The 16,769-nt window shown below is 41.1% G+C and overlaps 1 protein-coding gene across 5 annotated transcripts in view; it reads right to left on the bottom strand.

Annotated features, from left to right (window-relative positions):
• Nucleotides 1-16,769, bottom strand: part of WDR7 (WD repeat domain 7) — a 213,457-nt gene that overhangs the window by 151,625 nt on the left and 45,063 nt on the right. For 3 of the 5 annotated variants that reach the window (XM_060280350.2, XM_060280349.2, XM_088652944.1), the window contains 5 exons: nucleotides 13,308-14,074; nucleotides 12,293-12,381; nucleotides 7,632-7,718; nucleotides 3,485-3,603; nucleotides 97-220 (listed from right to left, as the gene is read on the bottom strand). In XM_060280350.2, the coding sequence (XP_060136333.1) occupies nucleotides 97-220; nucleotides 3,485-3,603; nucleotides 7,632-7,718; nucleotides 12,293-12,381; nucleotides 13,308-14,074 (1,186 nt within the window). The remainder of the gene's footprint in view (nucleotides 1-96; nucleotides 221-3,484; nucleotides 3,604-7,631; nucleotides 7,719-12,292; nucleotides 12,382-13,307; nucleotides 14,075-16,769) is intronic. The other 2 variants (XM_060280352.2, XM_060280351.2) reach the window with 1 other exon arrangement.

Below are 16,769 nucleotides of genomic sequence, written 5' to 3' on the forward strand. Positions count from 1 at the left end.
TCCCCTATGAAATATACTGGTTTCCATTGTTACTTGAAATGTCTTCTCTTAAATCCACATTTTTAAGCACATTTGGATTAGAAAGAAAATACTCACGTGAGATAACACTGTCCATATACTGTGGCAAATACGGAGCCCACATGTCAATTGTCTCTTTCCTCCCTGCCTGCTCAATTCTTCTCAATTCTGCTAACAGCAAGGCCTGGGCAGCTTCTCGCACCTACAAACCCAAGGAAGACACACGTTTGCAAAATGACTCCATAATATTCACATACAACTGTCCAAACGTAAATAACCACACACACGTTAAGGAACCTTTTCTAGCACCCTTCTCCAAAAGAGGAATCACAGAGCGATTTTCAAAACACTGCAAAACAACTTATTGTATGAGAAAACAACAACTAAAACTATTAAAATTATTGATCAATTATAAAACCATCATAGATAATAGCCAAGGTTTATCACAGGCATCCCCAAACTGTGGCCCTCCAGATGTTTTGGCCTACAACTCCCATGATCCCTAGCTAACAGGACCAGTGGTCAGGGATTATGGGAACTGTAGTCCAAAACATCTGGAGGGCCGAAGTTTGGAGATGCCTGGTTTATCACATCCTAAGTCCTTCGGTATTCTGGATTTCAATAATCAACTGGTTGGGAAAACAGGTGTTTTAACCTAGCAAAAGCTGGTGTGCTTTGCCTCCTAGGGGAGAGAATTCAACAGTCAGGGTGCTATCACAGTGAAGACTTGATCCCATGTCACCTCCTGCCATGCAACAGCCGATGGTGGCAGGTCAAAAAGCTTCCCCCTAACCCAAGCTGGCCAACCTCAAAGTCCAAGTCAGATGATATGGGGGAGGGGGAACACTCCTACTGGTAAAAAAATAAAAAGGAAAAAGAAGAAGAATTCTGGTACGCAAAATGAATTGGTTGCAGATATTGCTTGTGAATGACATCTTACCAAAGCAAAGATAGTTGGCATGATAGATGGCATTAAAAAACCTCTTTCTGCAGTTCACTTGCAAGGTCCCCAAATGCTTCCATCATCCATTTAGCCACAACAGAATTTATAAAGGGACTATCTTCCCCAGACAGTTCAGTGATCAACAATGTCACATCCATGCATAGGAACAATACTGTACTACTTACTCATACCCTGATAGGGCACATGTGGATGGAAGAACCATATGGGCAAAGCCAACAAAATAAATTATTCTCTTGGAGACACTGGCCATGCAAAACCCTGGGAGGGACCCACGGGATTCTAGCAGAATTGCACATTTACAACAGTGGTGCCTAACCTGCGGCCTTCCAGATGTTGTTGTGTTCCAATGACCATCAGTTCCAGTCAGCCAGAATGGTTACTAGTCAGGGATAGAGTGAACTGTAGTTCATTAACTTCTGGAGAACCATAGGTTTCCCACACCTGCTTTATTGGTTCATCAAGAAAAGGCACCAATGGAAAATACCTCCCTCACCACTATGCCACAGTATGCGTTGGGCCTTAGCTGTGGTGTAAAAAAACACCCTCAGAAGTAACAGAGAACCTGGCACTGGTGGAATGATAAGACCTGATTCGTAGAATTCATGATACTGCCTTAATACACTGCAAGAACACAGATTGCTTAGGATTCCTCTTCAGGACCCTGCGATCTGAGACCCTTCTTTGTGTGCCTCTTCTGCAGGAGGTTCGGGAGGTGGAAACAAGGAGACAGGGCCTTTTCTGCAGTGCCCCCCTCCCCACTTGCAGAATGCTCTCTCTAGGAAGGCTCTCCTCCCAGGCTTTTGGCTAATTAAACAATCTATGGCCATTTAAACTGTGGGGGTATTGTTTTTGTTGGTTATTATGGTGTGTGTTATTGTGTTTTTATACTGTAAACCTTCTAGTTACAGGTAGGTAGCCGTGTTGGCCTGCCGTAGTAAAAAAATAAATAAAAAAATCCTTCCAGTAGCAGCTTAAAAGAAGAAGTGTGCATGCACATGAAAGCTCATACCAATAACAAACTTAGTTGGTCACTAAGGTGCTACTAGAAGGAATTTTTTAGTTTTTTTTTAATTTTGCAAACCAGACTGTTTGGTTTACAATGGATGAAGTTCAGTATATAAATTATTGCTATTATTATTATTAATCTGCCACAGTATACAATAGAATTAAAGCTTAATATTCTTAATATTTTACTTCGACCCAGACCAACACGGCTACCTACCTGTATTCTTGAGAATAAAAGCTGAAATTATTACATGTTTTGACATTCACCAGCAACACTAAAGAGTGTGTGTTCACACACAACTTCTCCTCCCTATGTCTTTGGGATGAGGCAAGCTAGAAACTGAAATAAAAGATTAGCTTAGCACAGAGTAAGGTTTCATCCACCATGTGTGCATGAACTCCACCACTACTGCACAATCCTGGCAGCAGATTTTCAATTAAGCTTAGGAGCCAGCTCAAAACACTACTGTAAATGTCACAGGTCTGCTCCTCATATATTTCTTTTTAAAGCTGCACAATCAACTCCCCCCCCCCCCGCCTTCTTTTTCCTTTTGGCCACAACAGCATAGATGTGATGTCAAGGCCAGATAGTCATTTATCAAAAATAGTAGATGCCAACCGCATTTGCCGACGAGTGGAGTTACGTTCGAACAACCCAGCAAGCTCTCTCTAGAAACTGACTTGCGAAACCTCTTAGCTGAACGCCCTTCTCCTCACTGGAACAAAAGACTGCTCTGAAAATTTGAATAGAGTTGAATATTCATTGCAAATGTCAAAGACGTCTTTGTATTTTCTGCCTGCCGGCGTCACCCATGTCAAAAAGCAAATGATGGACTTCAGCATTGCTGAGGGGAAACTAATATTAATTGGAAGCGGCGCCTATCAGCATTTCATTTCAAATAACTACACACAGTGGAAGGAAAGAGTTTTCTGGACCGTGACTCACAAGGGTTCTTGTTCTCTAAGCATGCTCTTCCCTCCTGCTCTTTTTAAAAATATGTATAGTACTGAAGAGGATTAAAAATGAATTTGCAGCAGTTATTGAACTGCTGATGCATGAGGAGTAAACAAACTGCATGCAGCTCTGTCGCAACATGTTGAAATGGTTTGTGGCTTATGGAAATGGAGGATTTTGGTATTCACAAGTGGTCCCACGTGCTGTAATGGAACAACGATGACATCCAGTGGCCAGCAAGATTCATCGTGTACTTTGGATTAACCGCGTTCTCCGAGGCCTAGATTCCCATTTAACTACAATATACTGTTGTTATGCGGGGATGTTAACTCTCCATTTTGCAAAACTGACCTGCAAATTGAATTGCATATACCTACACAGCATATATAAATCCAACCTTTAAACCAGAATTATGGCACGCTTTTCTTGGAACAATATATCCGACATAAAAGTAATATCCCCATGTTGGCCAACAGATTCATTTCATTCGCACTCACCCACCCCCTTCACCCCCACTGCCTCCTTCAATAAAAAAACAGTACCTCCAAGCATCGATCTTGCCATCTACGAGCTAACATTTCAAGGAGAGGTGGTCTAAATTTATCCAGGCCCAACAGGTCAGGAAGCATAACACAATGCATAGCAGCAAGTTGACTCCATCCTGTTGAAGACATAGGCAAAGCATTATGAAAGCAGCCATCATGGAATTAATCAAATGCCACTAGATTTATTAGCACCCACAACTACCTTTGTCAATCCGAAGTTATCATGGCCTGCTTGCCCACAATGACCCCCTTTTTAAAATATATTGCATCTTAATCAACAGGAATGCAGTTGTACTGAATAGCTTAACTTAAAACTAATACGTTATCAGTAAATGCGCACGCTAACCTCTCTTCCTGATCACTGAGGTAAGTAACATTATTTGAAGCTCCTATCATCTACATTTTAATTATTCACTGCTTTATTTTGTTGTCTCTGCCATTTGTTCACTACACTTCATAACTTCGGATTTCAGAAAGCACAGCTTCCAGGTATATAAACTCATACTAATTCAAAGTTACATTGGGGCCTTAACATTGCAATCCTATACAACCCTTCTCAGAAATAAGTCTACTGGGTTCAGAGGGGCTTACTCCCACCTAATAATTATCCTTCTAGAACTATGCATTTGTAACCGCTCTAACCCAGGCATGGCCAAACTTGGCCCTCCAGCTGTTTTTGGACTACAGCTCCCATCATCCCTAGCTAACAGGACCAGTGGTCAGGGATGATGGGAACTGTAGTCCCAAAACAGCTGGAGGGCCAAGTTTGGCCACGCCTGCAAGTCTAACCTAAGGACCCTCCTTTACTGAGATTAAAAAGAAAGCTAGGGCAATTGACAAAATAGCTATGTGAAGAGCCACCAGGAAGATAGCATTTCTTCCCTTCTTCCTCCTAATCTCCCCATGAGGGTCATGATCCAACATCACATGAAAGCTTAAGCTTGTCTGTTAGTCTGATGGGAAGACTGGGTCTAAAGATGCCCTTCTAACACGCTGAAAGTGTCTTCAATTCCTAGAAAGGTAATTTTACACTTCATTCTCTAGCAATGGGTGAGAAAAAAATAATTTCACTAATGTCCCTCCTGCTTGCACAACCTGTAGCACAAGGGGAAGCATGAAAACATCACTGAAATGCACATATGTCAGTGATGCATAAATTCTTGGGCAATTATTTCCCTTCTACTCAAAGTTCTTTGAACCGAACACGTAGTATCCAATTATTGACTAATTTGAAGAGTGTGTGCATGTACGTGTATGCATGTGTGAGAGACAGACAGATGGACAAGAGATAACATGTTTAAACCAACAAGTGCAGGACGTTTAATCAGACTGGGTACAAAACTCATGCTTTCACAAGCACCCTCTTCCACATAAAATAGGTTTTTAACCGATGAATTTGTTTTTCATGCTAGAGATTTATCACAACATGATAAGGACAGTGCATGAGAACAGCAGCCACAATCCTGCCCTGAGGCCACAGGTGCCCTGGCAGCCTCTAGCTGAATCAGTTGGCAGGAAGTGACATATCCTGTGAGGTAGGAGGAAAGGGCGGGTGTGCTACCATGCACAACGGGGAGGGAAAGGAAGCAGAGGGAAGGGATGGGATTATGTTAGCAGCTATGAAAGACTAACATGGATGCTCTAAAAACCAACTCCTGTTTTGGCTTTAGGGAAAGTTGCCTCCGAGCCAGTGTTTTATGGTCCTTCTCCAAGGGCTACATCAGGCATAGGCAAACTCGGCCCTCCAGATGTTCTTGGCCTACAACTCCCATGATCCCTAGCTAACAGGACCAGTGATCAGGGATGATTGGAACTGTAGTCCCAAAACATCTGGAGGGCCGAGTTTGCCTATGCCTGGGCTACATGGAGGAACAGCAGTGGAAAATCATTAAGGTGCAATACTGCTGCTTCAGGTGTGTGGTAGATTGCCCTCCATGCACAATAGCAACAAGGCTGAAATACATTTCAAATTCCTAAGCACCAGAATGAATTATTTTTCTCCTGAGGCACATCTTTCTCTCTTTTTTAGGATTGCATCCATGAATAATAATGATAATTATTATTAATAATAAAAACAACAACGGGAAGAAACAAACAAAACTGTTAGGTATCAGCACCAGTTTTTTTAGAATCTTGATTAACATGCTCCAAGGATTTTCCCCCCTTTTAAATCCCTGCTAAAAACCAAACTTAAACATAAGCAAGATAGGTGTAGAATTGCAGCCAATACATAAAGCCAGACATGGACACAATCAGCCATCAAATATACACAGAGGAACGAACACTAGCTTTAAAAAGCCATAAAACACACAAAACTCTTTCAAAGTTCTAAACAGCACAACACTACCAAAAAAAAAAAAGCATGGGTTAAAATGCTGGTTTTGATGCTCACCAATACGGACACTAAAATAAACGGAAAGCTATGGGTTTCAGTGAAATCGCCACTGTGTCAGTGTAGAACTCTAGGTGTTTTACACATACTGTTAACTATAGGAAATAATCTCTCATAGGTTTTTATTTTTTTAAAAAAAAATCAAGGTACACCTAGGTTAGCATCACCATCTAGCAGGCTCCAATAGCTAGAGCTGAAGCAAAACTATTTAGTTTTTGTTGTGTCGAAAAATGCACACCTTTTCATTTATGTAAGGCACTTTGAGGGTGCTGGGTTTTTTAAAAACAAGCAAGCGGTGTAGAAATTTTATTAAATAAATAAATTTTCACCGCCTTGCAATAATATTTGCTTAGTAAGTTGAATTGCCTTTATTTGATGTTATTCCCAATTACCCTCGCTGACGTCATCACATAGCCAAGTCTGATTGGCTATAGCATCGTGATGTCATCCCAGTCACTGTAGGATGATCCGCGTGACTAATCTAATAAGGAAACACAGCAAAAACACCCCACACACCGCCAAATGTGCTTATGCTTTGTAATTTAGATTTTATTTGCAGGAGAAGTTTCTTTTCTTTCTTTCTTTTTTGTATTTGGGAGAAATTTTAAACCTGGAAAAATCACAACTTTTCGGCACAACTTTAACACACCACGTCTAATCACTGCAGAAGTAATCTGAATTGTTGCTGTTTTCTAATGAATTCTTCCAGTCACCACTTAGAGGAAGGCTTGTGTCTACTTAGAGATGAATGAAGCAATTTTCTCTTAGCATGACAACTAAGCCATCGGACACATAGATGTTACCTGCTGAATACAGTCTCTGTTTCTTGTGTAAAGGGAAAACTGGATACATTTAGTAGCACAATGAATGAGAACAATGTATACAAATAACTGAAAACTGGTCCATAATTCATAAACAGTAGAATTTACGAAAAACGCCAACAAGCAGAAGGATCTACAAATCATTTAAACTGAGACATATCATTTTAGAAATCAGCTTAGTTCCACTGAAGTTAACAAGGCTAGGCAGATTAAATTGCTCATTTTTTTGCTCTTTGTAGGGTACATTTATTTCTTTTTTTTCTTTTTTTTGCTGTTCATAGGGTACTTTTGTTTCTTTTTTTAAAACAGCAACAACAACATGATCTTTTCTATGTGATCTTTTGAGAGAGAGAAATTACCTGCACATTACAAGTCTGTGTTAGAAAAATAGTATTTACAAGATCTCATATTTTGCCTTTTCCTTTACAGATAAAGAAAAGAAAGAAAGAAAACCCTTACATATAAGCAAACAAATTTTTATCAATAGGAAAGTTATCCACAAGGTAACCAATTTCCTCTAAGCCACCCAAAATATCCCTTCAGTTGCGATTTAATTGCTTAAATCCTCATTTTGCAGCCACTGGAAAATTAAAAATTATGTAATTGTTCTCTCCTTGTCCCCTCCCCCACAAGGTGAAAAAGGGTTGACAAATTGAATTTAAAGATCTTAATTCATTAAATACAAATTTCTTTTTTCCAGTCAGATAAGCTAGCTGCTTAAGTGATGTGCAATCATCACTTAAAGGCAGAGAAAAATGAATTAAAACTAATCATTAGTTGCAAATAAAGGTTGCTAAATGAAGCTTGTTTTCAAATTGAGAAGTGAATGAATGTGCAGATTAGAAGAGGCATGTAACAACAAGAGAGCAAGTTAGTTTAAAGAAAAAGAAAAAGAAAAAGGCCAAGTAGATAGAAACGGAGGTGAGAATACCTTCATTTACTAAGAAACAGGTATGTAAAGGAGCAGGGTCAGAGCCAGAGAGATCAGCTTCAGTGCTAGCAGAAACAGCAGGAGCAACTTGAGCAGGAAAGAAGAAATAAAGAGGAAAATGAAGACAGACGTTTCAGAAAAACGGTTCGTATTACTAAAGAATGGGGAAAGGGGGAGAACCATAACTCTCTGGGACTATATTAGCAATTACTATACAAGAACCCATCAAGAAGAGTTCTAGTGAGAGAGAAACAAGTCAATTATAGAACACAGGGTGATACTTGGGTTACTTGTATTGTACACCAAGAAATGTTAAATCAAGAAACTTGCATCAATCCCATTTTAAACAGCAGAGTGAGCATGTTAGGTAGGGAAATCCTGGTCACAGTTACACGTACTAACAGAAAGTCCACATTACAACGAGCAATATTGCGGCTTAAAATCACAAGTAATTATAAACTCAAAGAACCAGGATATAAATAATCATCCACATCACAACTGCACAAATAAAGCTTTACAGTTAAGACAAGTCTAATTTTGAATGTTTTGACCTTTGCAGATTGTTTTAAGGCCAGGCCGAATAAAACACCTTGAAAACTAATCTCTTTAGTACCCACACTAAGATTGATTTAGTGCATATTGTCAACTACTTTCAGTGAAGAAGCCACTTTAAAAAAGTTAATTGCTCAGAATAGTTTTTGCCAAATTAAAATTTCTGCAGTTTTACGATGGCCGTTTTGTGGTGGGGTTCTTTTTTTTTTTTAAATGTGAAGGCAGTCCAAAGGCAGCCATAAACTTTATAGTTTCGCTAATGCTCCATGAATCAAATTATCATATGAAAGGACAGGCAGACCTTATGGCACACACCATTCTACAACCAGAGGTCAATGTTAAGATTTAGAGGTCACTAGCTGACACTTCCTTCTCACAGAGAATTACCATATGTCATGCACAAGCATCTTCAAATTAATCCCTCTCCTTTATTCCATTGCAGAACAACAATGAGCTCAGGCTCCAGAACAGATTAAGCATTGTTTCCTGAATTGTATGTTTGGTTTTCATGCAGTGAACTTCTTTTGTCACTCTAAGACATCTGCATCAAAATTACTTCTTCTATGATTTCCACGCGAATGCATCACGATGGCACGCGCAAAGCTGTAAACCAGCTAGCATGTATTACGTGTGAATTAAATAATAATAATAATAACAACAATAATAATAGACAAGCAGGATTGGTAAAGATCTTGAACTGATAAATGCACAAGCTTTCCAAAAATACACCCAGACTCCAATTGTCAGAGTTTACTGTTCGATATTTAAGCTTCACTCCTTTGTGACGAGGGTGGGAGAAAGAGAACAGCCTCTCTGGCTGTCATTGTTTATATCAATCAGTGTAACTGAAAGTAACAACAGCTGGCTTGGTAGGCCAGCAGAACTGGGCGTTCGAGCAATCTGAAGAAAAAAAACGCTGCATGAATTGATTGTGTTCAGCCACTGTCCATTGCATGTTAACTGCACTGCAATTAAGAAAGTTAAACTCACAGAAATGCACAACATGTCACAGGCACCAAGTCAAGCGATAGAAGGTTGATGAGAAAAACCTACAATGTGATAACTAGGAGAAAGGTGGAGCAAAAATCTAACAATTTCATGAATAAAAATCTTCTGGCTGTTACTGTTTATGATTAACTTTCCCCCATTTATTATCAGGGCAGAAGTAAGCAAATAATTGTAGATCTGATAGCATGAACTATAAACATGGCAATAGCATTATGAGCCACATTAATAGATGACCGATGAGGATGGTAATACCTGAAGGAGCGTCTCCACCCCCATCGTCCAGCCTGGACAATGAGGTCCAGCTCCGAGGGCCTTCTGGTGGTTCCCTCACTGCAAGAAGTGAGGTTACAGGGAACCAGGCAGAGGGCCTTCTCGGTAGTGGCGCCCGCCCTGTGGAACGCCCTCCCACCAGATGTCAAAGAGAAAAACAACTACCAGACTTTTAGAAGACATCTGAAGGCATGTTTGAGGTTTTATTCTGTTTTTAATGTTCTGTTGAAAGCCGCCCAGAGTGGCTGGGGAAACCCAGCCAGATGGGTGGGGTAGAAATTATTAATTATTACCAGTAATTATTATTTTGAAAGGCCTCCCAGTGCACCATGGTTAAGATGACACTACATTGTGAACATTAAAAAAAAAAAACGTACCATACTTTTCTGTGTATAAGATCCCCCCCCCCCAATTTTGGGGACTCAGTTTTAAGAAAATGGGGAAAGATGGCCCAGAGTTGTTGAGCTTTCTTTGTGGGGGATTACCCAGCTTCTTTAGCTTTTTTTAGGGGGGATTGCCAAAAATCACTCACCCACGCGTCGCTAAATCCGCCTCCTGTCTGTCCCATCGCCAGCAGAAGCTGCCAATCGCCCGCCAGTCAATCAACACTGCCCATTGACGCAGCAACCAATAACACACACACACAATAGCCGCTGACAGCCTCGGCAGCAACCAATCAATCAGCCACCCTATGCACTACCCATGTACAAGACGACCCCCATTTTTAAGCATGATTTTTACAGGGGGGAAAAGGTAAGTCTTATACATGGAAAAGTACGGTAAATGACATGCAACCTCACATTAGTGGACTTCTGCTTGCCTGATGCAATACTTCTTCCCTGTTCCCTGTGCCATCCCCAAATCTGCTCTGGAGGGACTGAGGGGAGGAAAAGGGGAAGGGGAAGCTTCACCATACCAGAAGAAGCCCCTTTTGCTGACTAGCAGCTACCAATGCATGTCAGCCATAATGATTTACATACTTTACTGCACAGAAAAGTCAAACTTCATCACAGCATCACATACAGTGAGATACTGAAATATTTGCTTTCATATCCGTTCATTGCCCATTAAAAGCAAGACTGAAAGCTTTCATTCACTTGATTGCTCAGCTATTAAATGTGACTTTAAAGGAGACAACAGGGTTTTTTTCAGTTAATGAAATTTATCTCTCCACTAATTTTCAAAAAAGGAAAAGAAACACGTAGGGAAAATTCATGGACACTTCCTTGGGTTACTCTACAGACTTCCAGGGGGATTTGTATTCAATTTCTAACTTTCTTCTCTTGCAAATCATTCACAACCAAGCTACCTCCCTGGGGTGGGGTGGGGTGGGGGTGGATTATCTAATAATTGTACGCCACTGGGCGGTTTCCAACACATATAAAATCATCAAACATTAAAAAAACTTCCTGATACGGGGCTGCCTTCAGGTGCCTTCTGAAAGTTGTATAGTCATTTACCTCCTTGACACCCAATGGGGACATCTACACTGGAGTCTAACATAAGACAATGTGCTTGATTTATCGTGTTTTAAATATAGTGGTCATGAGAAGAGGATCAGATGCTAGGCAGGAGATCCCTCTGTCTTAGGTACAGTGCTATTAATACATATAGGAAGCACAGGGTGCTTTTCTTAATGGATTAACTACCTTCAAGAAATCAACACATTTTAATAAGTGTAATGATCTACTCAGCAGGGGAGAAAAGTTTACTAGAGGAAGTTCTAGAAGTTCTACACAGTTGCAGCCCAAGTTCTGCCGTGATGCCCTCTGGTTAAGCCAAAGTTACAGGACTACAAAAGGCTTCCACTGCCAAGAGTGAATTAGCAGACCATGGGATCCAGTTAGGAAAACAAATTTATATCACTGTTAAACAAGACTATGTGCGGAACAAAGAGAGAGTAACAAAGGTGTTACAGGGAGGTGATACCCTGTTTTGCCCAGGTGTCAATGGACACATGTTTCCTTTTCCAGAAAGAAAATAAGGAGAATGTGGAATCTGACATAGTGTTAAGTGAAAAAGAAAGATTTGTGCTTGCACAACAGAACTTTATTCCCCTCTCCTTTCCCATGTGCCCTCTAAATATGTCTTAGAGGGTTCCCCCCAACCCTTCGGAGCAGGTTTGTGGAGGTGAGGCACACATGAGGAGAGGAGAGGTCGGGGAAGTCCCACTGTGCAAGCAGACATCCTTGCACTGATGGGATGTGGTAGCTGAATACTGCCCCCAAGATCCCAGATATTATCTGAGCCATGCCCTTTTGTGGGCTCCCTTGAGACACAAACAGGTTAATCTACCTACCTCTGAATACCAGAGATATACAGGATCAGTAATGCCAAGCATTAAAGAGAGGGGAGTCAAACAGAGTGGATCTAGAGATTCCCTCCCCCAGAACAACCGCCGGGATTAACCTGAGTTGTAATTATGCTGATCCATCAGTTTAGGAACAGATTGCAAAACTGGACTTGCAAGGCTCATGGCAACTGCAGGTTTCATATCTGTCCCTGCTGATGAACTGCCAGGAGGTGAATCCAGGGTGAGTTCAAAGAAGGGTGGATCAGATACATATGACCACCACCTCAACCTCCAGAAAGGTGCTTGGCTGTCAAGTATGGGGTACCTGAAAAATGTTGCTGCTATGAACTCAAAAGATCATATGCACTCAGGAGCCTTCAGTTTCATAAAACACCTGCAATTATCAGACCATCCTTTGCAATTATCAGACATTTCAGCTTAATTTAATCACTCAGAAAAAAGAGAGAAAAGAACGTATCATTAAGACAATTCCACAGTCTGAATGATATCTCCATTATCTCAAGGGCCTAGAGGTTACCTTGTTTAATCAGCCCCTGAGCTGTCGGACTGGCAACTGGAGCAGGAGTCTTCACTCTAGCAAGCTCAGGAGTCCCTGGTCTAGGTGGTCTACAAATAAAAAAAATCAAGAATTGGTTATGTAAAATCAGGAAATATTGCACACCATATAATATTTGGGCTTGGGGCCACATAAGAATAGCTTAAGAATGGGTTGCATCTTCTGTTAAACATGCACAGATCTTGGGACCGTTTTTACCCAATTAATCATTGTCTTTCTCAGCCTCTCTTCTACCGTATCAATACCCCAGATATCCTCCATCCCTTTTATTTTCTGGAAATTATAGTTCCCTTCTTTCCTTCCAATGGCTGATTAAGTATCTTCTGTGGGTATGGTGGTCGAGGAAGATGGAGAGGCTTACCTCAATTCTTATAGAAGCTTCTTCTTAGCTTCTATTTTATCCATGAAGTTTTATTTTTAAAACCAGACAGGCAAAAATAGTTGTCAAGTGCTGTAACCTGTACTGAGTCTAGACAGCGACAAAAGCAAACCAAACTTCATTTTATGAACTACCTCCTTAACAACGTAACTTTCACCTATTTGAAATGTAATATAACATTTCAATCACTTGACGGAAACCTCGCCAAAATGGTGTCCAGGTACAAATACCTAGAACTTCACTACTTTCAGCCAAGTTGGAATAACAATACTGGGTATAAGAAAGAATAGGAAAAGCAATCTGTGCTCTGGGTTTATCTAGGCTAAGTTTTCCCAGACTTGGGTTTCCAGCTGCTTTTGGACTACAACTCCCATCATCCCTAGCTAGCAGGACTAGTGGTCAGGGGTGATGGGAATTGCAGACCAAAAACAGCTGGAGACCCAAGTCTGGGAAACCCTGATCTAGGATGAAATTCAACCAAACAATGATCTAGCAATAAAGAACGCACAACTGTGTACTAAAGAAAGGTGGTTCGGCGCGAGACAGCAAATGATGAAAGAGTAAATTAAATAGGTTAATTTTTTTTTCTACAGGTACCTGACTGGTCCCTTCTTCATATGATCACCAATGAATGTTGCGTTCGTCATGCTCATCAAGGTGTTAGCCAAGGAGATTATGGAGAGGAGGTGCTGAGTAGTTACTGCACGTGATATGCCGTATGTTCCTCTGATATGTCCCTCCGTGGGAGATACAGACTTTCCTACCTCCACATCAACAGAGGGCACCTTGCCTATCGGCTGATTGTATCCGGGAAGCATCAGCGACATGTGGCCTCCTCTCGAGAGCAAGCCAAAAGAGACGGAGCAGTGAGGTCTCAGCATCCCCAAACGGTCACTGCAAAGCTCATCTAGAACACCGTTCAAGCCCCAGGCATGAAGGCATGACATAAACAACTTGGCTGTGTCCATGGTTAGGTTGTATTCTAAGAGGGTTAAGGGCTTAGATTTGCTGGACCGGTACTCGGGATCGCTGTCTTCTCTCCTCTGCCTGGCTTCCTCGTCGTCCTCGTCCTCATCAAGGAGATGTTCTTTTATGTTCTCTTTGATTGTTTCTTTGACCTGCTGGAACAGGACCGCTGCTCGTTTGCCAGCCAGGAAGGAGCTCCCTTTGTCAGAACTACCAGATGCTTTCTGCAAATTCTCTGGGGAAATAAGGGCTGTATTAGGCCTGGAGGCTTCTTCAGTTAGCAGTTGAATAATCAGAGCTTCTACATCAAAGAAGAGCACATGGACATCTGGGTCTGTTAAGTTAGTCTTCAGGGCCTGAACCATCAGAGAGTTGTGAGAGTACTTAGGCAAATTTCCCTGCAATAAAACATGCAATAGTTATTTCTCTGGCTTGTGCAGTACTCTGCAAAAGAGTTTGCGCAAAACATAACCTGAGTATCTTGGATAGGAGAACAGTTGTGGCATTTGAAAGGAAGCAAACAACAAACTTGAAATGTGAATGATTTAAGATTACTATATGATTCCTTTTTTAAAATAAAGTATAATTAAAAGAGAAACACTCCGAAACAATATGTATAACGTGTTTTTGAAAAATATGCTGAGCAGTTAATTGTATTTTCCCATGCTTTAAAAAAAAAATCATTAGGAACCAGCACACATCTGTTGGGATATCCACGTGGTTTTACGTGATAGTAGTGCTTGTACAAACTGTGTCCAAGTCTATCAAGGATCCCAAGAGAAGGGATAAATTAATTCATCCAAGAGATGAATTTCATACATCCATGTGTATGAAAAAGACCAGGGCACGGACAGTTCCCCACTTTTTTTTAACATGTGTTGATAAACAGGTCGCAGGACTCCCTTCATAGAAATAAAACATTGACAAGCATTGTCTCCCACAGAGCCAATCTACAATGGGAAGTCTAAAGAAGACTTACAGCACATTCCTATATATGTCCACTCAGAAGTAGAGGCCCCATTGAGCTCACAGGTAAAGTATGAAATCAGATTACAACCTTAACAAGGTTTTCTCCTTCTTCCCCACATTGGAATGCAAGATCACAGGGCAGTTGCCGAATTCATTGTTAAAATTACCAGTGCCACTTTGAGACAGTAAATAATGAATTAGCTTGCAACAAACACACACCTCTTAAATACCCCCGAGATTTATGTATGGCGCTAAATTGGATACGCAACTCTTCGTTGATTCTGTTCACCAGTTTTTGAGATCTGCTCCTTTGATGCTCAGTTCAGCCCCCCTAGAACAATATGTTGTCTTTGGCCATCAACCTGTACCTCTTCAAAACCTCACCTTGCTAGTCAACAGCATGTGCATCCTTCCTCTGTCTGCCAAGGAAGTGAGGATGATGAAAGCAGACAATGCTAGAGTGCAAGCCACATTCAACTTGTGCCAAATTAGACTGATTTCAATACCAATCCCATTTGCGGGGTCTAAATAGTGGAGGTCAATTTCAATCTCTGCTTCCACCGCCATGCAAAACACATTTTCAGGCAGAGAACGGGCTCACAAGTTGGTCCCCAATGATTGGTTGGAGCGGGGAGAAGAACACAATGCATCATCACATTTTCCTAGCTATATTTTGTCGGATGAATTTCAATGTATCCTGTACAGAAACGTGATGGAAACAAAAAAAGAAAATCCTTCCAGTAGCACCTTAGAGACCAACTAAGTTTGTCATAGGTATGAGCTTTCATGTGCATGCACACTTCTTCAGATACACCTGTAACTAGAAATGTGATGGTCTCTGTCAAGGTTATGATGGAGCCTTGAAAATCCTCTCTGTTCCTGCCCTTCTCAAACCTCATAGGCAGCTGATAGATTGTAGCCAGGGGGCCATGTTTAAAATCCAAGCATGGTAGGAAAGTGTAGAGTTTGACAGTATTTAAAGCTTCAATTTCAGCAGTTGTTGGAAGTATCTGTTCCCAAACCAGCCCCTAGAATTTTCACAAAGCTGTGTTACTCCAGTCTGCATTCTAGAGCTGCTTCGCTTCCATTCTACGCATTTATTTATTTATTTATTTGTACTTAACAAAATTTATATACAGTGGTACCTTAGTTCTCAAACTTAATCCGTTCTGGAAGTCCGTTCCAAAACCAAAGTGTTCCAAAACCAAGGCATGCTTTCCCATAGAAAGTAATGCAAAATGGATTAATCCATTCCAGACTTTTAAAAACAGCAATTTAACATGAATTTTACTGTCTGATGAGACCACTGATCCATTAAATGAAAGCAATAAACAATGTACTGCAGTCACACAATCAATCAATCAATCAATCAATCAGTACCTGAACTGGGTTCCACAAAGCCACAAAAACAAAATAAAAAGAGCCACAAAAACAAAAACACAAAAGAAATAGCAAAAACAGACAGACCTCAACGTAACACTCAAATCAGAAGCGTAACACTCAAAACGGAGCATCTTCGGCTTTCTAAAAAAGTTAGCAAGCCAAAACACTTACTTCCGGGTTTGCAGTGTTTGGGTTCCAAGTTGTTTGAGCACCAAGGCGTTTGAGAACCAAGGTACCACTGTACTGTATGATTTTAGCAAAACCTCTAAGCCGTTTAACAAGAAACCCAATGCTCTGCTCCTGATCTCAGCTGCACATTGCACGGCCAGTTCCTTCTTTTCTAACAATTTATCTCCCTGCGTGCGTTCCTCTTCCATCCCAAACGGGTGGGTGTTTCCCCCTCCCCGCATGCTGAACTGTTCATGCATGCATTCACCTGCCCTGGCAAGTTCAGCACTCACTGCATGTCATCTATTCCTCACGCAAAAGGCTGAAAAGTGCAGCTGTGAAAGTGACAAGTCCCCCTTACACGCACACACACACACACCTCCGCAGGGAGTCTGCCGAAGACTCTTCACAGTAATGGTGAAATTGACAAAAGGCAAAACTCCTACAGAAGAAGAAAAAAATTGAAACCCCTATTATGAAGGACCCTCTCTGGCGATAGCGGTGATGGAGAAAGCTCATCAGTTTCACCACTTCGGTTTGCAGCCTTTGCAGGTAATTCTCTGAACTCAAGCA

The sequence above is a fragment of the Zootoca vivipara genome, chromosome 10 (genome assembly GCF_965207765.1).
Source record: "Zootoca vivipara chromosome 10, rZooViv2.hap1.1, whole genome shotgun sequence".
NCBI lineage: Eukaryota > Metazoa > Chordata > Lepidosauria > Squamata > Lacertidae > Zootoca > Zootoca vivipara.